General features: G+C 40.7%; 1 protein-coding gene across 3 annotated transcripts in view; it reads right to left on the reverse strand.

Annotated features, from left to right (window-relative positions):
- Positions 1 to 66: 66 nt before the first annotated feature.
- Positions 67 to 27488, reverse strand: part of LOC104001739 (transmembrane protein 132B-like) — a 58426-nt gene continuing 31004 nt past the window's right edge. For 2 of the 3 annotated variants that reach the window (XM_063786136.1, XM_063786134.1), the window contains 3 exons: positions 21552 to 21695; positions 11322 to 11418; positions 67 to 478 (listed from right to left, as the gene is read on the reverse strand). In XM_063786136.1, the coding sequence (XP_063642206.1) occupies positions 11353 to 11418; positions 21552 to 21695 (210 nt within the window). In that variant the 3' untranslated portion in view covers positions 67 to 478; positions 11322 to 11352. Of the gene's footprint in view, positions 479 to 11321; positions 11419 to 16672; positions 18248 to 21551; positions 21696 to 27488 lie in introns of all 3 variants that reach the window. The other variant, XM_063786135.1, reaches the window with a different exon arrangement.

The raw sequence follows: 27488 nt of genomic DNA on the forward strand, positions 1-27488 counted from the left end.
GGTTTTGTGCTCAGTGCTTCTAAGTATTGCATTATTTTACTTAAACTTAATAACCATCCTATGAGATAGACACGATTATTCTTCCCATTTAATTTTTTCACATCAAAGTGCTAGTAAGTATGCAAGTCAGATCCATCTGACCAAGCCCAGACCATTGTTAACTATTGTGGATTATGCTTTCCTAGGGTCTGAGCCCCGGACAGCCAGTTTTATCCCATTTATAAAGAGTTCTAAAGGTTCTGAGTCCCAGGAGCATCAGATCCACAGTCTCCTCTCTGGTTTCTCAGCTTCTGTTGGAGGCCACTAAAATTCTCCAGCCCTTGTTGTAGCTCACTCCATGTTCCAGATCTCAATCTGCCAAGGGAGTCTCGGCGTCCCGATGGTGGCCTCATACTGAGAGGGAAGGTGCTGCAGGTGAAGGTCACCATGTGCCTCATTTCCTTCCTATTCATAAAATGGATTCACAGTTGCTAGAAACCTTTGGGGAGGAGGTAGAACCTTGAGATACATCAACAGGAAAAGCACCAGCAAAAATTGAAAATAGTGAAAGTTCATGAGACACAATAGTTCTGATTTATAAGACACCAAGACAACCAGAAGAACAGGACTTGTACAAAAGGTAATTTGTAGGCACTGATTAGTGACAAATACTAAAAAGTATTTGTCTTACCAAGAAAACTATTTGGTATTACAAAATACTGACAAGTAAAACCATACATATAATTTCATAAAGTAATATAAGCTTTGTTGCCACATATGTGTTTGCGTGTGTGTGTGTGTGTGTGTGTGTGTTCTATAACAGGTCTGCTCAACCTACTGTTAATCAAACAAAAATTCTTGTACCATATTGGAAAATATATAAAAGGTGGCCATGTGTTACCAAAAAATCACTTTATTCAACCCATAAAGGGGATCACTTTTTTGTTAATCCTGAGAGCTTTGCACTAGATTAAAATCTTGATAAGAAAATATTCACAAAATGCACTGGAAATATCAATATTTTGCCCCCATTAAACTGTAATCTTGTGGAAAAGAAGTGAGACTGTGGTATTTCATTACATTCTCTTTATTCGGGACTTAGGATTAGCCTCTTTAACGTGAGTAAGTAGGCAGGTTAAGTATTAGGCAATTTAAGCCCCCATTTCACTTCACATCTTCCAGATAAGCTATTAAAATATTGCTGAATTTCTCTCCTGGACCATCAGGAAAATGCATTTATGTGTGTAGAAGGAAAGAGGAAGGAGGATGCAAAATAAGCCATCAATTCACCACAGACTCATAAAACTGTAAAGGGCCCACAATGTCATTTTACAGATGAAGAAACTGAAGCCAGCGAGGTGGCATAGCTGGCTCAAGATCACACACATCGTTGACGGGTGCAACGTCAGACTGGTTGCTGGCTGAGTTCTCCATCTCAGCAAGTGGTGCCGCCATGCAGCCTCTTTAGCAAGCTGCAAACTGGGACTGTTCTTGATGTTTCTCTTCCTCACCCAAGTATCTATTTACAGCTCAGACCTCCCTTCTGAGCTCCAGATGCATGTGCCTCTTGACATCATCAGATGAAAGGCTCAATAGTTTCTTAGCTGCCAAATATACAAAATCAAACTCACGATCTCCTATTTCCCCCACAGCACAGTCTTCCATCTCAATAACTAACATTGCCTTTTATCCAGCAGAACAAATTGAACATCACGATGTCTTCTTTAATTCCACCCATGTTCTTCACCACCGACATGCAACACTTCAAGTTCTCTTGGTTTTACCCCTAGGTGTCTTTTGTGCCTACGAATTTCTCTTCGCTGCTATTATACTAGCCCAGACCTCCATCACTTCCCACCTGGACATTTGCCACAACTTCAAAACTGCTCTCTTCACATCCCCTCTTCCCACACTGCCCTACTCTTCCTTGAGAGATTGTGTATGCAAATATGATCTAATCGTCTCCTGCTTACAGCCCTTTGATGGTTTCCCTTGGCTTTCAGGATCTCTGACTCAGTCTCCGTTATTAACCCTATCTATTTCCAAATCTCCTCTCCCACCTTCTTTTGGTCACTCAATGATCCAGCCCCACAGAGGTACTTTTAGTATCTCCAGGGGCTGTGCCATAACCATTAACCTCAGGGCCTCTGACCATGTGATTCCCTCTTCCTGGAACAGACACTTCCATGACTGCTTTGGTTGTTTTATTCGCTCAGCGTTTATTCTTTCTTCCTATCTAAGCACGAGTCACTTCCTCAGAGAAGCTTCCCAAATCTGCCTGGACTTGATGTGTTCTTTGCATGTGGTATGCAGACCTCCATGAAAATAGCCGGGCTTGCTACAAACAAGAAGGCTGCAATGGATGCATTAGGAAGTTCTTCACCTTCTCCATTGTTCTGGTGGTTGTCACAAGGACTTCCTGATCCTATCTCCTATAGAGAAGACCTCTACATTCCCGCATTTGTGGAAAATTCTGATTTGACCATATATACTCCCTCTCGCTCCCCGCCCTCATCACCAATTTTACTTCAAATCATTTTGAATCACATTCGATTGTCAGGAACATATCGACTTTAGAAATCTTGAGGCCCTTTCTGTACGTAAGAAATGAAATCCCATTGCAGTGACCCTCGGCATTCTTTCAGAGCACATGCAGACTTAAATTTGCCTCAGCTTTCAGGAATTGAGAGATAGCCCACATGGAAAAATAAGTGAAAAATGTAACTAAGTGAGAGGCTTTGGCAATTCTGTGTGACTATTATTTGAGTTATTTCTTATGGGATATGCATTCTCTTAAAAAAAAAAGTGTTTCTTAGTAGCCATGTGACCACACACCAGCCCCTCTGCCCAACTCACACACATACACACACACACACACACACACTCTCACTCTCTCTTTTAATAGTAATAAGGTTTTCTTCAGATAACCCTCCATTCACCACGTGCCCCTCTAACTCAGTAATTAAACCCCCATCCTCCTTGCCAGTGATTGATTTAGGGGAAAGCATGTGCTATTACTCTGGCCAATGAGCTGTGAGAAGTCCACGGCAGGGCTTCTGGGAAAGACCTACTTGGTCAAAGAGACTCATGGGAAGTGGTGCCTCCTCCTCCTACAGGATGTTGTCGCATAGGAAATGACGACAGGAACTGCCCCAGGGATCCCAGAGCCCTGAGGGAGCCCAAAATGGGCCAGGCTGACCCTGCGAGTTCAGATGGACAGAAAGACAGAGGAACTCGGGACTTGGTGACCTGGAGGGGCTGCTGGACCAGCTGCCTGGAACCTCCCCACTATGAGACGCCCTTCTTGTTGGTAAAGCCATATGGATCTATGTGGTTTTGTTACTTGCCACGAAAAGGATTATAAATGATACAGGACTTCATCTCAAATGCCACTCCTCAGTATACATTCCTTGAGCCATTTCTAATTTAAACTTGGCACCCTCCTCTGGTTACTCTTTGTCTACATTACACTATTTTCCCGTATCTAATTTGCTGTGTGTGCTACTGTGTACACTTATATTTACAACATTGATGCATTACTTAGACTCTTTGTATTGCTTATATCATGTCACTTACACTGTATTAATCACACCAGATTGCTCTGTTATATGATGAACTCCTTCACAGTAATTACCACTCTCAGAACCCTCCTGGTTGTTTCTTAGCTCTCTTCCCCACCTGAAGGTAATCTGCTTGAGACCATGACCTGTCTCCTCTTCCCTACTATCTCTGCTAATAGGACAGTGCTGGGCACACAGAAGGTGTTCAATAAGTAGATGCTGAGTGTGTGAATGAATATGTCACAGCTGTTTCCTCTGGGACCCAATCATTTCTGTACACCACCACCAGTAGTGTGTGTATATGTAAGAAGGCAAAGAAGGTGACTCACACAAGGCTATCACGGTAATGGCATTAAGAAAAACGAAAGTGATGTTATATATTATGAGAGAAGACACAGACCAGGAGAAGAAACTTAAGAACCAAAGGCAAAAGAAGTCTAGGGTCTAAAATCTGGTAAATGTCATAACGAAATGAAGGCATAAATAAAGATGTTCTTTGAAACCAACGAGAACAAAGACACAACATACCAGAATCTCTGGGACACATTCAAAGCAGTGTGTAGAGGGAAATTTATAGCACTAAATGCCCACAAGAGAAAGCAGGAAAGATCCAAAATTGACACCCTAACATCATAATTAAAAGAACTAGAAAAGCAAGAGCAAACACATTCAAAAGCTAGCAGAAGGCAAGAAATAACTAAAATCAGAGCAGAACTGAAGGAAATAGAGACACAAAAAACCCTTCAAAAATTAATGAATCCAGGAGCTGGTTTTTTGAAAGGATCAACAAAATTGATAGACCGCTAGCAAGACTAATAAAGAAAAAAAGAGAGAAGAATCAAATAGATGCAATAAAAAATGATAAAGGGGATATCACCACTGATCCCACAGAAATACAAACTACCATCAGAGAATACTACAAACACCTCTACGCAAATAAACTAGAAAATGTAGAAGAAATGGATAAATTCCTCGACACATACACTCTCCCAAGACTAAACCAGGAAGAAGTTGAATCTCTGAATAGACCAATAACAGGCTCTGAAATTGCGGCAATAATCAATAGCTTACCAACCAAAAAGAGTACAGGACCAGATGGATTCACAGCCGAATTCTACCAGAGGTACAAGGAGGAACTGGTACCATTCCTTCTGAAACTATTCCAATCAATAGAAAAAGAGGGAATCCTCCCTAACTCATTTTATGAGGCCAGCATCATTCTGATACCAAAGCCAGGCAGAGACACAACCAAAAAAGAGAATTTTAGACCAATATCCTTGATGAACATTGATGCAAAAATCCTCAATAAAATACTGGCAGACCAAATCCAGCAGCACATCAAAAAGCTTATCCACCATGATCAAGTGGGCTTCATCCCTGGGATGCAAGGCTGGTTCAATATACGCAAATCAATAAATGTAATGCAGCATATAAACAGAGCCAAAGTCAAAAACCACATGATTATCTCAACAGATGCAGAAAAGGCCTTTGACAAAATTCAACAACCCTTCATGCTAAAAACTCTCAATAAATTAGGTATTGATGGGACATATTTCAAAATAATAAGAGCTATCTATGACAAACCCACAGCCAATATCATACTGAATGGGCAAAAACTGGAAGCATTCCCTTTGAAAATGGGCACAAGACAGGGATGCCCTCTCTCACCACTCCTATTCAACATAGTGTTGGAAGTTCTGGCCGGGGCAATTAGGCAGGAGAAGGAAATAAAGGGTATTCAATTAGGAAAAGAGGAAGTGAAATTGTCCCTGTTTGCAGATGACATGATTGTATATCTAGAAAACCCCATTGTCTCAGCCCAAAATCTCTTTAAGCTGATAAGCAATTTCAGCAAAGTCTCAGGATACAAAATCAATGTGCAAAAATCACAAGCATTCCTATACACCAACAACAGACAAACAGAGAGCCAAATCATGAGTGAACTCCCATTCACAATTGCTTCAAAGAGAATAAAATACCTAGGAATCCAGCTTACAAGGGATGTGAAGGACCTCTGCAAGGAGAACTACAAACCACTGCTCAAGGAAATAAAAGAGGATACAAACAAATGGAAGAACATTCCATGCTCATGGGTAGGAAGAATCAATATCGTGAAAATGGCCATACTGCCCAAGGTAATTTACAGATTCAATGCCATCCCCATCAAGCTACCAATGCCTTTCTTCACAGAATTGGAAAAAACTACTTTAAAGTTCATATGGAACCAAAAAAGAGCCCGCATCGCCAAGTCAATCCTAAGCCAAAAGAACAAAGCTGGAGGCATCACACTACCTGACTTCAAACTATACTACAAGGCTACAGTAACCAAAACAGCATGGTACTGGTACCAAAACAGAGATATAGATCAATGGAACAGAACAGAGCCCTCAGAAATAACGCCACATATCTACAACTATCTGATCTTTGACAAACCTGAGAAAAACAAGCAATGGGGAAAGGATTCCCTATTTAATAAATGGTGCAGGGAAAACTGGCTAGCCATGTGTAGAAAACTGAAACTGGATCCCTTCCTTACACCTTATACAAAAATCAATTCAAGATGGATTAAAGACTTAAACGTTAGACCTAAAACCATAAAAACCCTAGAAGAAAACCTAGGCATTACCATTCAGGACATAGGCATGGGCAAGGACTTCATGTCTAAAACACCAAAAGCAATGGCAACAAAAGACAAAATTGACAAATGGGATCTAATTAAACTAAAGAGCTTCTGCACAGCAAAAGAAACTACCATCAGAGTGAACAGGCAACCTACAAAATGGGAGAAAATTTTCGCAACCTACTCATCTGACAAAGGGCTAATATCCAGAATCTACAATGAACTCAAACAAATTTACAAGAAAAAAAACAAACAACCCCATCAAAAAGTGGGCGAAGGACATGAACAGACACTTCTCAAAAGAAGACATTTATGCAGCCAAAAAACACATGAAAAAATGCTCACCATCACTGGCCATCAGAGAAATGCAAATCAAAACCACAATGAGATACCATCTCACACCAGTTAGAATGGCAATCATTAAAAAGTCAGGAAACAACAGGTGCTGGAGAGGATGTGGAGAAATAGGAACACTTTTACACTGTTGGTGGGACTGTAAACTAGTTCAACCATTGTGGAAGTCAGTGTGGTGATTCCTCAGGGATCTAGAACTAGAAATACCATTTGACCCAGCCATCCCATTACTGGGTATACACCCAAAGGACTATAAATCATGCTGCTATAAAGACACATGCACACGTATGTTTATTGCGGCATTATTCACAATAGCAAAGACTTGGAACCAACCCAAATGTCCAACAATGATAGACTGGATTAAGAAAATGTGGCACATATACACCATGGAATACTATGCAGCCATAAAAAATGATGAGTTCATGTCCTTTGTAGGGACATGGATGAAATTGGAGATCATCATTCTCAGTAAACTATCGCAAGGACAAAAAACCAAACACCACATATTCTCACTCATAGGTGGGAATTGAACAATGAGATCACATGGACACAGGATTGTGGGGTGGGGGGAGGGGGGAGGGATAGCACTGGGAGATATACCTAATGCTAGATGAGGAGTTAGTGGGTGCAGCACACCAGCATGACACAGGTATACGTATGTAACTAACCTGCACAATGTGCACATGTACCCTAAAACTTAAAGTATAATAAAAAAAAAAATCTGGTAAATGTGAGATCTTGGATTCCCAGTGGTGATTTGACCTCTGTACACGATGTCACAGAGTGAGGGTATGTGTGTGTGTTGGGTGGGGGTGAGGTATGGGAGGGGATAGAAAGACACACCAGGGTAAAGATTACAATCAAACAGCCATTCTGATACCTTCTACGCTCTCTTGAGCTGTAAGAGAAAATAGGAGAATCAACTGCTGCAAATTCTGTTATGAGAAGAGTCAAGGGAAACATGAACTTGGAAATGGAAAACAGACATTTTATGCCATTTTAATTTTTAACATTTGCAAGATGGCCTATAAATATCATTTATGAAAAGTTGTCTTTAGAGCATAATATTTTCACTACCAAACTAACACTTTTGCCAAATATTACTCTTGGGTAATTGAGGGGGGAGAAAAAGATTCTTAGAATGAAAATGGGTTTCCTCTGAGGATCCCATAAGAAACATCCCTTGCTTTGTTTTCTATTTAGGAGAGAAGAAAAAATTGAATCTGTCTGTATAGCACCCACTGAGTTTGTCACTGTATTGATCAATCTGTCTGCATGGATGGAAACCTAACCATGCACTAAAATTCAATCCCATCACCCTGCCTTTGACCTAAGAAATGTGCTACTAAGGTAGAAGAGAGAAAAGCTACAGAATCAGATGGTATGTCTCTTACAAATACAATAAAAAAGCAGACTTTCTAATTTAGGAAAAGGGAAAAAAGCATCTATGTGGCCTAAAAAGTTGGTAATTAGTTGGTCATCAGGATCAAATATTTATCACTAATTACAGAGTTTAGCAAAGTCCTAGTGGTAGTGAAGCAGGAGCCTAGGAGAGCCACAGTGACACCATTTTAAAATCACCTCCACCTTGAGTCCAACAGGATGCACTCCTTGCCAGTCAAGACCCATGGTCATAAGATATTTATAGTTGAGGAAACAGCCTGAAGATACCTATGAGGACACACTCCTACAACAGTGGAGAATCCAGATGTCCCAATACCCATAAGAATGTATACTTTCAAGATAATTATAGTTATGCTTTGATGTACTCACACACTAAAAGGTCAAGGATAGTTTTCTTTAAATCAATAGGATAATAATTTTTGTCACTCTATCTGATCACCCTCACGTAATCAGAACTTAGCTTAGTCTTTACATAGAGAAGACCCCTACATAAGAAAAACTTAAAGACAGGCCATCCCTCTGCTTGCTTTCAGGGGATGCCTTACTCTGTAATTAAGTAGCTTTCAATACTGCACTCTGTGACTCACCTTGAATTATTTTCTGCACAAGATCCCAGAACCCTTTCTTTGGGTCTGGATCAAGACCTCTTTTTTCAGTAACTCTAGCATTGTGTCATGTGCAGAGGTACTCAAAATTATTCTTTTTCTTCCTGAGTTTTTACACTTTCTAGAAATATGATAACAATCATTATTACAATAATAGCTATCATGTATTATATACTTACTATGTACCATGTATTGTTTATTAAACTTTGCATAGAGTTATACCCATTAAATCCTGCAAACACTGTGAATGTTAATTGCTCTGTCTCTGTATTACAGATGGGGAGACCAAGGCCTTGGGGAAGACACTTGTCCAAAGATCAGAGCTGCTAAAGGGCAGAGCAGTGATTTGTACTCAGGTCTTCTGTGCCAGAGGGTTTCTCAGCACCCTGTGTTATAACCTTAGAGCAGCCCACTCAAGGAAAAGACATGACCATGCCTGTAGAGGATGAGAGGCTGACCATGAAAGGGCATGACCTAAATGCACACATCGAGGCTTTTGATCAACCTCATTTACGTATAATTGATGTTCCATAAACTGCATCCAGCTAAATCGTACAATTTCATGATTTTGACAATGTCCACCGAAGAAACCACCACACCCTTAGACAGAACATTCCTGTCATCCCTAAAAGATGCCATGCCTGTTTTCAGTACATAGCTCCCTCTAACTCTGGTCCCAGGCAACCTTGATGTGCTTTCTGCCATTAAACACTAGGCATGGATTAGTTGGGGATGAGTTTGACAATCAGTCCTCAAGCCTAGGGAGATGGAACTGGGAGTGGCAGAAACCTGAGTCATTATCTCAACCCATCCCCTCCCCAGGCGTGAATAAGTCAGTCTCCAATGTCTGGGACTCATATTCCACATCTGTGAACCTGAGGGTACCCACATTTTCCAGCTCTCACATTGTTCTTTCTTTCATTTAGAGGATTTAGAGACCAAGCCCAGAGTCCAATACATTTTGAGATAATTTAAGCTTTCTCTGCCTCAGAGACTTTGTCTATAAACTAAGAATAAATCATTCATTCATTAAATAAGTATTTACTTAATGTCAGCTCAGACCCAAGAAGTGTTCTAGGCCCTGGAAATAGGGCAATGAACAACATAATCCCTGTCCTTATGAAACTGATGATCTAAAGGTGGAGACAGACAAACTAAACACACATATAGATATGAAATATAATGTCAGGCAGTGAGATGGGTCAGAAAGAAAAAAATAGAGCAAGGAAAGGGAATATACAATGACAGAGGTTGCTGTTGTATTAGCATCCATGGCTCAGCTAACACTTCCCAAGTGTAGGGCTTTTCTCGGGTTCTCAATGGATTCCTTACTTTCTTCTTGAAAAGATGAGGTAATTAAACCCATCATTACCACCATTCACTTGCCTGCTCGCTATAATAGTCATAGTTTCTAATATATGTATCTGTGAATTATGTATATGTGAATTAATATTTTATTTAGTTATATATACTATATATTACATATATTTACCATACATGATATATATCACATATGAATTAATATACTTAATTATATATGAATTTATATACATATATCCATATATTCATCTCACATATGTGCATGAATTTGGGCTCAAAGCATACAGTTGAATTTTCAGGAGTTAAATTCTATGGGACACAGCCCTAGTCCATGTGCACCCCAGGATGACAGTGAACACGACTGCACGTGTGACTGTTCGAATACAGCAGCACAGTCTGGGGTAGTGTCCATGGTAAAAGTTGTTTACATATCCTTTAGAGTACTATAAATAATACATGTGCAAAGTCAAATAATTATCACAGAGAGTAAAAGGTGAATAAGTCCATGGACCCTGGGGCTTGAGGAACCTTGAGCCGTTTTTGTATCTTCACATGCTAAGACTGATTCATTAACACTTCTCTGCCCTTTCTGGACTGTAATGCATGTCCTTGGAAGACAAGATTGTTGCCTTATCTGACTTTCTGAAGTCCAGGGTCATGGATGGGGCCTGGAACATTGTAGACATGCAAGAATGGTTCAGAGTAAATGAGATGAAGTAGGTTGTCCAGGATCATACAGCTGGCAACTGGCAGGCCCCGTGAGCCCCTCCCTTCCCTCACCAGCACTGGAAGTCACTCTCAGCCCCCACTTCCAAAAGACCTCCCTAGCCCAGCCTTTTGAGGTGTGATTGTGATGCTTTGCACTTGGCTGTATTTCTTTTTATCAATCCTTATTCACATATGTTGATCTGGCCTCCGTGGTTGGACCATGGCTTGGATGTGCCATTTCTTCATCTCTCCATGGTGGTTTGGCCAGCACTCATCCTGTAACTGACGAAATGTCCAGGCCTCCCAGCAAGTGTGGACCTCAGGGGCAGGGTGGGCAGAACGGGGACCACTGCACAGCTTCCCTTCCCATCTCATTCAACACACACCTCCATCATAGAATCTTAACGTCCTGGTGCTGAATGAGACCGCAGAGATCTGATCTGTGCCCACTTTGAAGAGACGTAGCCCAGAAAGGACAAGTCACCATTTTAAAGGGCACAGAGTTTACAGAGCCTGAGGCTAAATCTCAGGCCTGGCTCAGGGCCAGTGATGTTATGTGGTGGGATCTGGGCAGGACTCTGGGGACACAGAGGGAATCAGAGAGCTTATGCCCTGGAGGAGGCCCAACTGAGTGAAGGACACAGAATTGTGCAAAACGCTGTAAAATACAGTGATTGGTAGGAGAGTACGGTTTTCACAGTGCTTAGAAGATGCCAGGCCTCAGTGGCTGTGTTCTGTCCACCTGAACTACAAGAAGAGGCTGCTGCTCACCTTAATTTGAGTTTCCCAGGACATCTCCTTTCTAACAGGACACAATTAGATTGCACAAGTACAGAGCACAATCTCTCAAATCTGCTTGCTGGGCCTCCTATATGAAGAAAACAAAAATTCTGGTTATTTTTCCCTTTGAGAAGAAGCCTTGTCCAAATCACATGAAACAAGGTTTGATTCCACCTTTATAAACAAGTGCTATGAAAATTTTTCTCCCTATCAATTGTACACCTGCAACTTAGGCCCAAGATTATTACACAGTACAGCATCTATTAGATGCTTATTTATGAGCTGTTTTCATTTTAGCACTTTATCTCATGACACTGGGAGATTTAAAAAGTGCCACCAACACTTGTTAGATTAGGAAAAGATCCAGGCATTTCATATGCATCAAAAGGTGCCGCAGAAGGGATTAGGGGTTGTTTATCTGGTAAAAGCCCAGCATATGGTGCAGCCCAGCTCCCTGCTCCAGCTCTAGCTGCACTCTCTGAACCTGCTGTTAATTAGGTGCCATTGGTACAGGTGCTGAAGCCACAAGTCTAGCTGCTCAGGGTTTGCACATCAATTAGTCAAAGAAAAGATAAACACTTTGGCAGGATAAGCATATTCTCAGGGTAGAAAGCAGGGTGTGTGTTTTCCAAACTTGTTTTAAAACTACTTATGAAAATTTATTTTAGAAAAGAAACTTTTATAAAAAGAATGCTGTGAATTGTGAAATCAAAGTGTAAAAATCAGCAGCTGAGTTTTTATCTTTGAGACGAGGAAAGGGGAAAAGCAAATACAAAGACTTCCCTATCACTTGCTCCAGAATCATAACAGAAAAGAGTTCTCTTTGTTTTCCTCCAGTATATCAGACTTCCTCATACATACCTTTGCCTCATTGACATCATGTTTCAATCCTTATTAAAAACTTCCACTGGCTGTGAGAAGGTCTACTAGAAATAGGAAATAAGTTCATCTCACTGGCCAAGGCAAGTCAATTTATAGTTGTGGCTCAAAGGAGCTCTGCTTGGGAGAGAATCTAGGTTTTAGCAGGAAGGAGTGCTGGTATTGATTAGTGATGTCTGCCATGGGCACATGCTAGGATTGAGAGCCACGTATGTCTTATCTCTGCTGCTCTGACTCATTAACAAGCCCCAATTCCACAAAGCAGTTCTTCTTTATGGTAAAGAGAATTGATGTTCCCTGCCCACCATCAAAGCTGCATGGCAGGAGTTTAAAGTGTGAACCAAGCCCCAAAATATCAATGAGAGTCACCTTCTCTCCTAATATACACAAAACAAATATGGCTCTGAGAAACACAAGACTCTAGGGCCTTGAGGAAAGAGCAGATGAAAGGCTTCCAGGGGAGGAGGGAAGGAAGCACATGGCCATGTTTACTGGGCAGGTGGAGCTGGGAGGCATGCAGGTTTACACTGCCTCATTCCAAGGTTTCCCTGAATTATGCAGAAACAATTCCAGATTGTTAGTTCTTAATTAGAGATGCCAAAGACAGAAATTAACAAACAATCTAATTAATATTGGAATCATAGTGAAGCTGACAGGAACAAAAGGTTGAGAATGCAGCAATATCTTTTCCTGGCCAACAGGAAAAACATGGCACATATCTAATTAGAATGGAACAATAAAAGTCCAAATTACCAGCATAAAGGACAAAATTAAGCAATAACATCCAAACTGCCTGACAACTTATTCTTAGCTGTCTGGCTCCTAGTGATGAGCAAAGGAAAGAAATCTATGCACTGAAATAGAATGACTTTTTTTTGTAGGAATTTTTGCCAATCATTGCTAAAGGAAAAAGAAGAAATAGCCTGAAACTTTTTTTGAGTTTTTCTATATGTTCTTCCAAATAAAATTCAAATCAGTCAGAGGGTTTCTTTGGAAGCCCATAGAAGACAAGGACCTTTTCCAGATAAGTCAATGCAAAGAGTCTGTTGTGAACCCATTTCTTTCTCTTCATCAATACCTGTGGATTCCTCAGAAACACTCTCAATTCCACCCTTGCCTGTGGCTGAGCCTCTAGCTTCTATTTTGTTTACCTGATCCTACAGTGCACAACTTTTGGGGTAGATCAGACTGACAGTCCCCAGGCAGAATGTATTCATAGGCCCTTTCCAACTAAAAAGGTAACCAGTTCTCTATACATTTCCAAACACGCAATGTTATTCAATTGAATGAGATTTTCAAGTCAAAAATCTTGCATAAAATCTACATTTCCAGAAACATCTGTTTTTAAATGAGATCACAGTAAGAAGGAACTTTTTGTCCATTTTTAGGTACTGTGAATTTGGACATGTAATAGACTAATGTTTATTATTCAAAATATACTGAGTACACACACTTAAAATCCTTTCTGTGCTTCAGTTTCCTGAGCTGAAAAATGGGATAATACATCTACTTCATGGAAGGCTGTACAGATTGAATGCTGTAATGTATTTTTACAAAGTAGAACAGGTTCTGGCATAGTACCACTGGGTGTTGTAATGACAGTGTTGTCCTTGTTGCTATTACTGTATTTGAATAGACCATGGGGATAGAAATATTTACAAGGCATGGCACCTACCTCCAAGGGGCACATGCATCAACATGCACAAAGACATACAAAGTGCTGGGTCCCTAATGTGTCTGTACAGGACAATGGAAACACAGAGGTGAGATTCCTTGGCAGGGAGAGCAACAGGAAGGTGGCTGCACAGAACAGGGAGCACTTTAGCCAAGTCTCAGGGTGACTGGGAGGTATCCAGGTGAAGGAGTGGGAACAGGATTCCCAGTGCAGGGAATAGCATGAGCATGGGAAAACCATGAACAAAACCTCATCTTATTTTGAGACCTAAGTAGGTCCTAGTGTTTTGACAGTACAGGGAGCATCTCATGGAAGATGAAAATTTTCCTGTAGACTCAATCCTCACTCCTTGACCATGTGCTTCAAGTTAAGCCAATCCCACCTCCAGCTGCAGAGGTGGGTACATGACCCAGGCATGGCCAATCCACCTATTTTATTATATGGCCGCAGATCTACCAGATCAAAAATGGTCATGGGCATGAGACCCAGTGTTCTTTAAACCTGGAAATATTGTTGGAAGCACTAGAGAACAGAATCTTCCTTTTTGTGAACCTGAATGTGAAATGATGTAAACCTCTTAGCTGCTGCGGGTGACTATATAGAAATAATCCATCTGAGAATAAAGACAACATATGGGGATATCAGAAATAAGAGATGGAGAGTAACCAAATCCTAAGGAGCCTTTGGATCCAACTTAAAGTCATTATTACCTCTTCTAGTTACTTGCCCACTAGACTTTTCTTCAGTGGCTCAAGCAAGTTATATTTGGATTTCTGTTATTTGCAAACAGGCAAACAGAATGCCCACAAATAGCTAGTGAGGGAATTCAGGTTATCCCTGCCAGATCTCACTACCTATCACACCTGTCCTACTCTGTTCCACCTGAATAATGATTCCTTTAGCTCAATGACTGCAGTTCAAATGTGCCTCTCTAAAGGACTAATTCAAAGAAAATATATTTCCTTCCATATTTTAATCTGAAAATTTAAAAACTTGAGGAAACCTCATCACAGAGCCCTTTTGTAGCTGCTGAAAATTAGCTCCGGAAATGCAGCTGCTCTATCAAAACTGCTGATCTTCACCAGAGGTGACATTGGGTTCTATTTAGTAACCAGCTTTCCACACACTGCCAAACAAGCAGCAGGAGAACCTTAGATTTCCTTGAGAGCTCATCCATCAGAAGATATTCTGCCTTAACCACTGGAAGGCTAAGTTTGAAAACAAGATGTTTCCCTGGGGATAGGAAGGCTTTTGCACACTAATGTCCTTTTACTAGCCCTCTAGAATCTCCTCATTGCTAGTCCAGCTGACGCTGGAAGCTGAGAAACTGAATTACTGCAGGGTAAAAAGGAGGGCACCATCTTTGAGATCAGCATGATTCTATGTTTTTTTTTTTCTTTCCAAGAATAAAGATGCTCATCTCCTGTTGATGATGCATGATGGACTTCTGGGGTTCTGGGAACCATCATTCATTGACAAAAATACAATTACTAATCCAATAAAAACATGAGCCAACATATTAGAAAGATAGATCCTCAAAGATTACAAGAGAATCTTACTCTAAAAACCACATTTTCTGTCCTCCCTGTGAAGATGTACAAAGAAACTTGAGAAAGCTAGGAAAACATGTCTTCCTGCTATTTTTTTTAACAAAGTATTTTACAAATACTTTGGAACAAGTCCACTACCAACTGATTCCTTTGATGGGGACCATAGGGATGGCATTTTGATACTAGCTCATAAGGACCTCCCCTAAGCATGTCCTGCACAACTACAAGGAATAACAGCTCAATAATTCTCCATGGTTAAGATTACAGGCTCTGGAGCCAGTCTTTTCAGATTGAATATATGGTTGCTACACTCACTAGCTGAGTGGCCTTAGATGACTTTAATTAAACCATCTACACCTCCATCTACATCTCCTTATCTATGGACTGTGAAAGGTGGTATTTTCTACCTCAAAGGACTGTTAGGAGAATTAAATGGATCAACACTTGTAGCAGCTGGCACATAATAAGTGTTAGCTATCAATATTCACTGTTCAATCAGTGTTAGCTATCAATATTCATTAGAGTGTAAGCTCCCAACGGCAGAAACCATATCCATTCCATCTTTGTGACTCGCACAACATTTTATACACTTTCCTATACATTATATATGTTCAATCAGTATATCTAGATTAAAATCACTCAGTAAGATCAAGGGAAGACTTGGTTCACAGGATCTTAGAACTCAGGTCCAAGTCTCCACCCATTGCCAAATCTGTTTGACACATAAGCCCTTCTGCCTCTTTTTGAAGATTTTCAGTGATGTTAAGTCCACTCGGGATAGTCCAACAAAGATTGGACAGCCACTCTTAGGGTTTATTTCACCTCTGGATTCATTCATTCCTATGTTCAAAATACTGATTGAGCACCATATATATATCAGGCACTGTGCAAGCACAGAGGACACGTGATTAGTAAAGGGACATAGCCCAGACTCCGTGGGTCCTACAGTCCAGTAGAGGTTAGAAGATAGAGGTGAAGATACGAATATGGATGTAACATAGATGTATATGTAGTATTTACTGATGTAGTGGAGGTCAAGCACTGTGTGACCCTTTTACAAACATCATTTCATTCTCCCCCAAATTTCACTGGTATTGCAACATACGACATTTAAACTAGTTAATTATAATTTATTTATCAGTGCTCAGCCTCTCTGTAGATTTCCACCTGACAACAGTTCATTATCAGAAGACATGAAAGAGAGAAGAATAAAATAGAGAGGGAAAAATTTAACTTACCTTCATTGTCTTCCAAATCTTTCTTATCTATGACTCCATTCAATACTGCCTGTAAAACCAGTGTATGGTGAGGAACATATACTGCCCCATAAAATTTGCACATGGGTCAAATACAAGAAGAAATTAAAGCAAAGACAAAAACCAATTGGCCTGGGAACCTCTAAAAGCCTAGATGTTCTCCAAAACATTTTCAAGGATTTCTTGGATGAGTGTCAGTTCTGCTTCATGGACTGTCATTAGAACAGATCTCTAGAAAGGGTAGCTCTGCGCCTCAGCATTGTCATTCCCATTTTACAAATGAGGAAACTGGGCTTGGGGAAATTTAAGTAATTTTTCCCAAGATCAAATACATAGAAGATAGAACCAGGATTCGGACCAACATTATCTGTCTGAAAGCTTAACCAAAGAATTCAGTGGCTCTGCATTCTTTTTCCTTAAAGTAAGCTAAAAATGGTTCCTTTTTAACTTCCCCTGTTGAAATATAAAAAGCACAAACCTACTCCATCTTCCACATGATGGCCCTTGAAAGACTTAAAAAGAGCTGTCAGTTCTCACTCTGTATGTTACCCCCAGGCTTTTTCTTCTCGGCATCAGGCTATACACTCTCACTTCCTTCAGGCAATTCTACTGTGATTTGATTTCAAAAGCCTTCAGCCCATGGACACTCTTCAGCAGAACACAATCTGACTTCCCATTGTTCTGCTTATGACCTAGAAAGAATTCTCTGTCGGAGTGACAGAGTGAGGGCTATCATCTGTTGCTCATTTTTGATGGAGACCAGTGTAAAAGAAATATCTCACATCACTCTGAAATCTGCTGTCAGAAAGCCAGTAGCACAAATGTGACAAGAAATGACAAGTGCCCCTCACCCTCAGTGTGGAAGGCGAGAGGGAGTGGTGGAGATTACAGTGAGTTGGAGTGGTGGGGAGTGGAGAGCCTCTGTAGACAACTGGTCCACTCCAGATGATGATGACCGGCAGGAGTATGGGCGCAGGACAACCTGACCACATGGTGTTTCAAGAGGAGCTCGGAATCCAGACGTGAAATTAACAATGTTTGCATGCTGGAAATGGATTCAAATTTTAAAAAGTCAAACACACACACACAACCCTTCTGGACCAGATTTGGCATGAAGTACAGCAGTGTTGCCTGTGCTGGGACCATGCTCTGATTAATGCTGACGAAGATCACATCAGCCTCATGGCGACCTCTTCATTTGATTCATTGGCTCTTACTATTTATAAAGATGCCAAGATTTTTTCACACAGATGTTGCTGTTATGCTGCATATTTTGAAATTAATGAAAACTTTCTTAAACTAACAGTAGAACTTTTTATCCTTCTTCCACCTGCCAGACTAGGTTGAGGTTCCAGTCTCTGAAAATTATTTTATTCTCCCAGATTCTGGACTCTTTAACAATTGTGTCCTCTGTCTTCTTGAAAGTCATACCAATCCTGAGATCAAAACTGCAAGCCAAGGCCCAGCGCGGTGGCTCACACCTATAATCCCAGCACTTTGGGAGTCCGAGGTGGGCAGATCACTAGTTCAAGAGATGGAGATGTTAATGCTGAAGACCTGAAATCAACAGAAAGGAATGTCTGGGTTACTATGATAAGGAGTAGAGAGTCCAAAGATTTATCATACAGATGAAGCCTGCAGGTAGCAAGCTTCAGAAAGAATATGGCCAACATGGTGAAACCCCGTCTCTATTAAAAATACACGTGGTGGCATGTGGCCGTGGTCCCAGCTACTCAGGAGGCTGAGGCAGGAGAAACACTTGAACCCAGGAGGCAGAGGTTGTAGTGAGCCCAGATCGCACCACTGCACTCCAGCTTGGCAACAGAGCAAGACTCCGTCTCAAAAAAAAAAAAAAAAAAAAAAAAGTGCAAGCCAAAAATAAAATCCTAAGGCCCTGAAATCATCTGAATGGACCCCTCTCCTCAGCCAAGGGCATCCCAAAGTTGGTTCAGGCCATAGGGAAGCAGGTCAGACATGCCTTGGGATACCCTCCTCCCTTTTGGAATTCAGGAAAAGCTGACCAGCATTAACATCAACACAAACCTTAAGTCTGATAAGAAACATTTATAATCTATTATTTCCGAAGCTTGCTACCTGCAGGCTTCATCTTCATGACAAATCTTTCACTCCTCTATTCCTTATCATAGTAACCAGACATTCCTTTCTGTTGATTTCAGGTTGCCATTGCTTTTGGTGTTTTAGATATGAAGTCTTTGCCCATGCCTATGTCCTGAATGGTATTGCCTAGGTTTTCTTCTAGGGTTTTTATGGTTTTAGGTCTTTAGGATGGCCAGGGCAGGCGAGGGAGGGCAGGGTGGGACCAGATGGATGAACATGGCTGGGCGCGGTGGTTCACGCCTGTAATCCCAGCACTTTGGGAGGCCGAGGCGGGCAGATCATGAGATCAGGAGTTCGAGACCAGCCTGGCCAAGAGACCAGCCTGGGCAATGTGAGACCAGCCTGTGAAACCCTGTCTCTACTCTTTCAAACAATTGCCAATTAGAACATTTTAAATCTACCTATAACTTGGCCCCCCTCCCTTGACTTCGAGTTGCCATTGCCCTGCCTTTCCAGATCTAACCAATGTACATCTTCTAGGTATTGATTGATGTATTATGCGTCCCTAAAAAGCATAAAAGCAAGCCGTACCTCGCCAACCTTAGGCACTGGGCGCATCCCTAACTTTGGCAAAATAAACTTTCTAAATTGATTGAGATCTGTCTCAGATACTTTTGAGTTCACAAATGCTGATATTCTCTTCATATCACCACAGTTTTCATTTTTCCAAATTCACATTTTCTCCCTTCCCTATATCCCAATCCACAGAATTTCCTCAGTCCACACTTTTCTTGCAGAAGCTCCATAAGATCCTTGCTATCTGTGGAGTATCCTCCTTGGGGATTGCTCGGCATTTCCTGAACTGACATGAGTGAAAATTCCACAGACTGGGGAGTGCTCCAAAAGGTGCTACTGAGGGTTCACACTGTCCTCAATGACCTGGCATATCACAAAGTCAACGCTAAGGAAAGCACATCTTTGAGGATGAGTCCATTCCTCGAGGAGTCCTGGCAACATGCATCATTAATATGGGCAGTACACCTTGGAAAACTACAATACATCTGATTTATTAAGTCCCCTCAATTTATACAGGCCAGGAGTTGAACAGAACCTGGACCTAGAATGGTGATGAAGCAGCCTCCATGTTTGGTGATTTGCAAACTCAGTATGTTCTCCTGGAGATCAAGCTTCAGTTTTCTGCCAAGAAATTCCCATATTCAGGTAGCTACAACAGTGACCATGCAGCACAGAACTCCCATTTTCCAAAGTGACATATCTGTCAGGTTGGGGAGAGGGTATTCAGTATGTTTCTGTAGAGTGGAGACAATTAAGTACAGTGCATAATGGAATCCAACTCTCCAAGAGCTTGGATTTGCCTCTCTTAGGGTGGAATCTCGAGGGCAAGAGATTGAGGTCTCTACCTTGTGGGGCTCCACACCAGGCTCTCTGTAGAGGACCTGCAGAGGCAAGTCATTTGTTTGGTCCATAGTAGCATCAGCCTGCAGATACAGTCTTTCTCTAAACACCACAATTCTTGGCTCCTTTGGTAATAACGAATGCTATGGCAACGCTAAATAATGAATATCGTCAGAGGCAACCGAGGAAAATGAGTCATCAATTTTATTTTGTTCCTGAGCAGATGATTGCCTGTGACTTGGCTCAGACCGTTTTAAACTCCAAATATTTAAGGCCCTTGATTTGTTTAATTAAACCTGCCAGGAGCCCCAGAACTGCCAGGAGCCTCAGCACAGGGCTGCATAAAGTTGTTAAGCTATTTCACCTTCTATCTCAGGAAAAATTAACTTCCCAAGCCCAGGAAACAGACTGTATAAAATTTCTGTTTCCTCAGGATTATTATCATTATTATTTTAAAAATTATACTTCACAGAAACAGCATTGTTTCTTTATGGAAACCATATCTGGCTTAAGGCACAGCCTCCCTGGAAGCCTTCACCAAGCTGTGATCTAAAACATGAACAAATTAACTGCTCTCTGATCTGCTCTACCATGGGAGAATACCCTAAAGGCTTTTCTGCCTACCATGAAGTTCTTAAGACTGAAACCAAGTTTCACTGAACCTCTAAACAGGAGCCAGTGGAATGGCATGAAGGACTTAGCTTAGCATTATTGTATTTATCTAAAATGAATGAATAGATTGAACCTGGAGGTTCTCTTAGCAACTTAAAGGAGAAAAGATGATTCTAAAATTTTAAATCCTTTCTCCATGAGGTCTTTGTTAGAAAAAAAAGAAAACAGGTGGGAACACTAAATTGGGATGTTCAGATACCTGCAAAGAACAAGAAAACAAAAATGGGCTGATTTCTGGCTGAATTTAGGACCATAAATCCAGCTAATTGGAATAATAATTAAAAAAAACAGCAGAAATGTACCATGGCTCAATTTCCTCAATTTTGATTAACCTAATATAAGGATTAACCAGTGGATAATATTATATTAGGTTAGTTGTCACATGGATGAATGTTTTTAAATAGTCATTGAGTTTCATGCATATAGGGAGTGAGGGAAGGAAGGAACATAGAAGGGAGGGAGGGAATTCTTTTTGCTGGAGATTAAAGGTCAGGGATTCCCCTTTCAAGGGAGAGGGAAGCAGCATCGCCTGCTGCAGCCGCCTGCTGATTCCAGGGAGTCTCTGCGGTCAGCTGTTTCCTCCTTCATGAGGTCATTCTGGTTTCCAGCCCTTTAGAGCATGGGATGCTCAGTCAGAACCACACCTTGGAGACAAAAGAAGGAACGACAAAAAGCTCTGAACACTTAGGACTTCTGTAGATAAATCTCCCCTTACCTTAATGACATCTGCATCGGCAGACTTGCATTCCACAGACTCAGACACATAGACCACAGAACCATCCTCCTGGACCCTCACGACTTTGACAGGAACTGAAACAGGCTTTCCAGTGAGAATGGCAGTGTTCAAAACCTCAGTGTCCTAAACAGGAGAGGAGAGGGCTCAGATCAGCAAATGCGCACATCACTGGGGCAAGAGGGAGAGGGGTGTCCACCAAGCTCCCTACTGCCTTCATTCTCATTCTGTAATTTAGACAGTTGTCCAGAGGGATGAAGCCACGAAGCACACACAAAATGGAAGGTTCCAAACAATTGGATGGCATTCCATCCCAGACTGAGATATCAAACCTGATGGTTGGTTGGAATGTCTTCTCAGTACCCAGGTGCAGGGTCATTCTCCCTCTCCCTGACCTCTTCTCCCTTACTCCACCCCCCGCCACCCTCTGTCTCACAGACTCACACATAGCACACGAGTTCCTTTCAGTATTTTCAAATCTTGGCTCAAGGATCATTTGGGAAGTGACTACCTATTTTCTGGACTTATTAACATAGTGAACATAGACTTCATTGTGTTTTTAAATTAGGAAAGACAACAGCAGAAACAACAAAAGAGCACTAGTCGAACATTACAAATCTCTGCACACCCAAGCTGACTGCCACACCCCATCTCCTTGACACCTCCAGAACCCCCAGAGATCTCCCTCCAAACCCAGGTACTTCTACTCACAAAGTGGTTAGTTTATTTCTTCCTCTGATGATCTCTTCGAGGTTCTGTAGTTTTTATCATGATAATTTATCTCAAATCTGTCTACATCCTTCATCCACTCTACCAACTCCCACATTAAGCCATAATCTCTCACGTGGACAACTGATTTCTCTGTGTCTCCTTACAACCAAGATGTTCTTTTAAATATTTACATATATACATACATACATACATACATACATACATATATATACACACACATATATATACATATATATATAATTCAGATTATTTATTTTAGCTGAAAACAAGTTAAAAGCATTCAGCTTCTCATAAGGTAAAATCCAAACCTGCTGACATGGAGTGATGCATCCTCAGCCCCCCTCTCTAGCTCTGTCTTGCTCCCTTCTCTCTGTCCGTCACTGCAGTCTTCTTAGTTCTTCCAACAGCACAATCTAAATTCTGTCTTCTGAGCTTTCAAATGCAGAGCCCTCCACCTAAACACACCTGGCTGTGCTTTCATCCTTCAGATCTCTGCATGTATGTCCACTGCTCAGGAAAAGGACGTGTCTGTCTGCTCTTGGTGTGAGTTAAGACACTCCTATTACTAGGTTTCAAGGTATTTCCCTGCATGGTTGTTACCAAAATTATAATTATATAATAACTTTTATGTTTATGATATTTACCATTTAGACACAATAGACTCTACACTCCACAAGGGCATGAGACATCTCTGTGCTGAAAACCCAGGATGATATCTGGTGTGTGAAAAGCAGAGCAGTAGACAGAGCACATGTATGGGCTCTGGGAATGAGAACGCCTGGTTTTGAAATCAGCCTGCCCTCTGTTTCAGTGAAGATTGTGTGTATGTGTGTTGGGGGTTGGGGGATGAACATAAGAGATTACATTTTGGCCTGTCTTCTCTGCATTCTTGTGCCCTTTGCTTCTCCTGATTCTGGTTACCCCGTTGATTTACATGTCCAAGCCCTGACAGTAAATCACAATTATAAAAGCATTTTCTCTAACTCCTTCTTTGTGCTTTACAATGACCACTTCAGCAAAGCTCTGCTTAACTACAACTGTTATTTTGTTACCTTAAGTAAGTCTACTTATATGGCTAAATTAAAATTTAATAAAGCTTCAAGTTGCCACAGAACCAGCAAGCAAATGACAGCTGTTCAATAAATTTAAAACCTAAACCTGATTAGATGGCCACATTGAGAGAAATACTCCAGAGGAAAAGCATAGAACTATTGAAACTCAAGTCCACGTTAATGCCTTATTTAAACATGAATAAACTCTTTTGTGGGGTTTTGCTGTGAATTGGCTTGTGCCTTGGTGACTGCAGTGAGCAGTGAGAGTCTTAGCTGTAGGCTCCGGCTGCCTCCCAGTCCTTTGGTCAGGCCCCATGGATGGACAGATGAATGGATGGATGGATAGATGGAGACGGAGAGAGGCAGAGCAGAGCAAGATAGAAGGAAAACCAAAGCAGAAAAACAGATGAAGAAGGAGGAAGGTATCGGGGAACCCACCCCCAATATTTCAACGTAGGTTCTTTCTATTTTCCATAAGTGTCAGCCAGCTGAGAAATAAAGAGAAAGAGTACAAAGAGAGGAATTTTACAGCTGGGCCACCGGGGGTGACATTGCATATCGGTAGGACCATGATGCCCATCCGAGCCTCAAAACCAGCAGGTTTTTATTAAGGATTTCAAAAGGGGAGAGGGTGTACAAACAGAGAGTAGGTCACAAAGATCACATGCTTCAAAGGGCAAAAAGCAGAACAAAGATCAAGATCACATGCTTCTGAGGAAATAGGACAAAGGGCAAAGGCAGACTCCTGATAAGGGTCTATGTTCAGTGGTGCACGTATTGTCTTGATAAACATCTTAACAAAAAACAGGGTTTGAGAGCAGAGAACCGGTCTGACCAAAAATTTACCAGGATGGAGTTTCCCAATCCTAATAAGGCTGAGGGTACTACAGGAGACCAGGGCGTATCTCAGTCCTTATCTCAACCGCATAAGACAGACACACCCAGAGCGGCCGTTTATAGACCTCCCTCCAGGAGTGCATTCCTTTCCCAGAGTATTAATATTAATTTTCCTTGCTAGGAAAAGAATTTAGCAATATCTTCCCTACTTGCACATCCATTTATAGGCTCTCTGCAAGAAGAAAAATATGGCTCTTTTTGCGTGACCCCACAGGCAGTCAGACCTTATGGTTGCCTTCCCTTGTTCTCTAAAAATCGCTGTTATTCTGTTCTTTTTCAAGGTGCACTGATTTCATATTGTTCAAACACACATGTTTTACAATCAATTTGTACAGTTAACACAATTATAGTGGTCCTGAGGTGACGTACATCTTCAGCTTATGCAGATAACAGGATTAAGAAATTAAAGCAAGACAGGCGTAAGAAATTATAAGAGTATTATTTGGGAAGTGGTAAATGTCCATGGAATCTTCACAATTTATGTTCCTCTGCTGCGGCTCCAGCCAGTCCCTCCATTCGAGGTCCCTGACTTCCCACAATAGGGAAGGAGAAGGGGTGAGAGAGAGAAAGCAGATATCCGTATAAAGAGACCATATAAGCTTAAATGATTCAGAAATAGACAATCAGAGAGAGAGAGAGAGAGAAAGAGAGAGAGAGAACAGCTGGGAAATAAACTGAGGAAAAGCATAAGGATAGAGACACTTAGTGAGAAGGAAATGGAGAAAGGCAGAGAGCTACGCAGGCAGCGACAGGGAGGCAGCCAGGCTGAAAATGGCAGGTGGAAAATCAGAGGTAGCAAGCAAACAAGAACAAAGAAATGGAGAGAAAGGTCTTGACATCTCACAAGTCAGAGACCTCGGTGCTCTGAAAAAATTGAATAGCCTTTGGCTTCATGAAAGGAATGCAGGTGCAGTCAAAGCCTATTGATGGGTGTGTTCTGTGATTGTTCAGCTGAAGCTGAGGTAGCTCCGGCCCATTACTGAGGCTCCTCTTCATAATGACAGGACACTGGGAAGAGCAACCCCCCAAACGAGGAGCACCTCAGGGATTTGCTACAATGTCATATCCACTGAGATTTTCTGTTGGCCACAGACTCAGGGGACTAATCTGTCTCATAAACATAGATGCAGAAGTCCTCAACAAAATGTTAACCAAATCCACAATGTATAAAAAGAATTATACATCACAGCCAAGGGGAATTAATCCTAGGTATGCTTGTCTGGTTCAACATTAAAAAATCAATTAATGTAATACATTACAATAGGTTAAAAAAGAAAAAATATCACATGCTTATAGCAACAGATGCAGAAAAGGCATATGAAAAAATTCAACACTCGTTCATAATTTGCATACAAACACAAAAATACTGTTGGTATGCTAGGAATAGAGGGGGACTTCCTCAACTCAATAAAGAATATATACATAAAACCTATAGCTAACATTATACTTAATGGTGAGAAACCAGAAGCTTTCCCCCTAAGATCAGGAACAAGGCAAGGATGCACACTCTCACCACTGCTTTTCAGTTTCACACTGGAATTTCTAGCTAGCACAGTACGAAAAGAAAATGAAATAAAGGAAATCAGATTGGGAAGGAAGAAGTTAAACTTTGTTTACAGATGACACAATTATCTATGTAGAAAATCTGAAAGAATCAACCAAAAGTGAACAAAAAAGAATACTGGAACTAATAGGCAATTATAATAACATTGCAGGATATAAGGTTAATATACAAGTTTCAGTAAGTTTCCTACAAACCAGCAGTGAACAGGTGGAATGTGAAATTAAAAACATAATACTATTTGCATTAGCACCCCCAAAAATGTAATACTTGGGTACAAATCTAACAAGATATGTATGAGATCTTTATGAGGAAAACTGCAAAATTTTGATGAAAAAAAGAACTACATCAATGGAGAGATATTTCATGTTCATGTACAGAAAGATTCAGTATTGTCAGGATGTCAGTTCTTCTGTCAGGATGTCAGATTTAATGTAATCCCAATGAAAATGCCAGCAAGTTATTTTGAGGATATCCACAAATTGATGCTAAAGTTTATATGGAGAGGCAAAAGACCCAAAATAGTTAACACAATATTGAAGGAAAAGAATAAAGTTGGAGAACTGACAATGCTTGACCTCAAGCGTTAATATAAAGCTACAGTAATCAAGATAGTGTGGTATTGGCAAAATAATAGACAAATAGATCAATAGAACAGATCAGATACCCAGTAAATGGATACACATCAATATAGTCAACTGAACTATGACAAACAAGCAAAGGAAATACCATTAAAAATGATAGTCTTTTCAATAAAAGTTGCTCGAACAACTGAGCATCCACATGCAAAAAATGAATCCAGACACAGACTTTACACCCTTTTTAAAATTAACTCAAGATGAATCACAGACCTAAATATAAAATCCAAACGTATAAAGTTCCTAGAAGGTAACACAGAAGAAAATCAACATAATGTTGGGTTTGCCTATGACTTTTTATATATAACACCAAAGGAATGATCCAAGAAAGAAAAAGTTAATAAAATAGACTTTATTAAATTTTTTTAAAAAATCTGTTCTGTGAAAGACACTGTTACGGGAATAAAATAATAAGCCACAGACTGGGAGAGAATATTTGCAAAATGCCTGTATGAAAAAATATTATTGCACAAATTATACAAAGAACTATTAAAACTCAAGGATAAGAAAACAACCCAATTAGAAAATGGGCCCAATATCTTAAAAGACACCTCACCAGAGAGGATATACATATGTCAAATAAGCACATGAAAAGATTTTCCACATCACATGTCATCAGGGAAATGAAAGCAAAAGCAACAATTAGATACCACTTCACACCTATTAGAATAGCAAAAATCCAAAACACTGGCAACACCAAATACTGGTGAGGATGTGGGGCAATAGGAACTCTCATTTATTGCTAGGGGGAATGAAAATGGTACAGCCACTTTGGAAGAGAGTTTTGTGGTTTCTTATAAAGCTAAACATTTTCTTATCATATAACCCAGCAGTTGTGCCTCTTGGCATTTACCCAAAGGAGTTGAAAATGTACATCACAGAAAAACCTACAGGGATGTTTATGGCAGCTTAACTCATAATTGCCCAAACTTGGAAGCAATCAAGGTGTCCTTTGGTAGGTGAAGGGACAAATAAACTGGTATATCTGGACAATGATAATGAGCACTAAAAGGAAATGAACTGTGAAGCCATGTCTCCA

The sequence above is a fragment of the Pan troglodytes genome, chromosome 10 (assembly GCF_028858775.2).
Source record: "Pan troglodytes isolate AG18354 chromosome 10, NHGRI_mPanTro3-v2.0_pri, whole genome shotgun sequence".
Taxonomy (NCBI): Eukaryota; Metazoa; Chordata; class Mammalia; order Primates; family Hominidae; genus Pan; species Pan troglodytes.